The sequence below is a fragment of the Protobothrops mucrosquamatus genome, unplaced genomic scaffold (assembly GCF_001527695.2).
Source record: "Protobothrops mucrosquamatus isolate PMUCROS unplaced genomic scaffold, P.Mucros_1.0 scaffold46605, whole genome shotgun sequence".
NCBI classification, from domain to species: domain Eukaryota; kingdom Metazoa; phylum Chordata; class Lepidosauria; order Squamata; family Viperidae; genus Protobothrops; species Protobothrops mucrosquamatus.
This window is the reverse complement of record NW_015432335.1, coordinates 1-1,116: the sequence shown is the minus strand read 5'-3', so window position 1 is coordinate 1,116 and position 1,116 is coordinate 1. Positions and strand designations below refer to the sequence as shown.

Genomic DNA, 1,116 nt, shown 5'->3' with positions numbered 1-1,116 from the left:
GCGAGAGGTGACGAGAGCCTGAGTGACTGTGCGCAAAGCGTCCCGGTCCAGAAAGGGGCGCAACTGGTAGATCAGGCGCACCTGATAAAACGCCCCCCTGGTCACGGCCGACAAATGATCTTCCAGTGTCAGCCGTGGATCCAGGAGGACTCCCAGATTGCGCGCCCTCTCTGAGGGGGCCAAAAATTCGCCCCCTATATTATAAAATTCGCCCCCTATGTTATATCCTACCCCACCCAGAGCTCTGCTTTGAGGGAGGTGAAGGGATTAGCAGTATCAATAAATATCAATAAATACCAATGAATAAATTTTGTAGATCGGAGAGCACAGAATAGATAAGGGGCAAATCTGTATCCGGGAGAGTCCTAATAAATGAAATGAAAAAAGGGGGGTCCCGGCATTCCCCCCCATGGAACTCCCCCTCCCGCACTCACCTCTCCGGCCAACCACGGAATCTCTCTGGAGACCCTCGTAGTTGTGTCGGCAGAAGGAATCCACTTCGGCCCTCTTGATCTGCATGATGACCTTATCGCTGTTCCAGTTGTCCACAAAGGGCTGCCCCAACGGAGTGACGGCCACATATTTCCTGAGGTCGCTGTCGAAGTAGTCGATCTCCTGCCGGTCGTAGAAGTGCCGCTCCAGGAACCGCACCCGCTGCGTCCCGTTGAAGAAATGGCACTCGGCCTTCTCCTGGAGGAGGAAATGAGCTGCGGGGGGAGGGGTGGAGCAGAAAGAAGAAAGCCCTCAGGAGGGACTCCAGGGCCCATGGTTCCCAGAGGCTACTACAGGAGGGGCGGAGCGACGGGAAGGCGGAGTGATGGGAGACCTGCTGTGAGGGACTGCCGGAAGGCGCCCCCTGGAGGAGGGATGGGGAACCGTCGGTCCCAGCGAGATTCCCCCTTCTTGGGGGTCTGGAGGGGGGGAGGGAAAGGAGGGAGGAGGGAAAGAGCTTCCTGAGGGACCCCCTGTTCTGGATCACATAGATCCATGTATCTTGTATAACTCTATGTATTCCTATGTAACAGGTCAGGGGGAGGGGTTAGGGTCAGGGGCGGAGCTTCAAAAGGGCATCCCTGGACACTAGCCTGGGTCAGTCCTTTGTTCTTGGGCATCACA

The 1,116-nt window shown here is 56.4% G+C and overlaps 1 protein-coding gene across 1 annotated transcript; it reads right to left on the bottom strand.

Annotated features, from left to right (window-relative positions):
* Positions 1–434: 434 nt before the first annotated feature.
* Positions 435–911, bottom strand: LOC107302308 (HLA class II histocompatibility antigen, DRB1-4 beta chain-like; the record flags this gene model as incomplete). The annotated part of the gene is made up of 2 exons (XM_015831405.1): positions 435–707; positions 827–911. Coding segments are annotated over 2 exons (358 nt in total), but the record flags the coding sequence as incomplete, so codon positions are not given.
* Between the last annotated feature and the right edge of the window lie 205 nt (positions 912–1,116).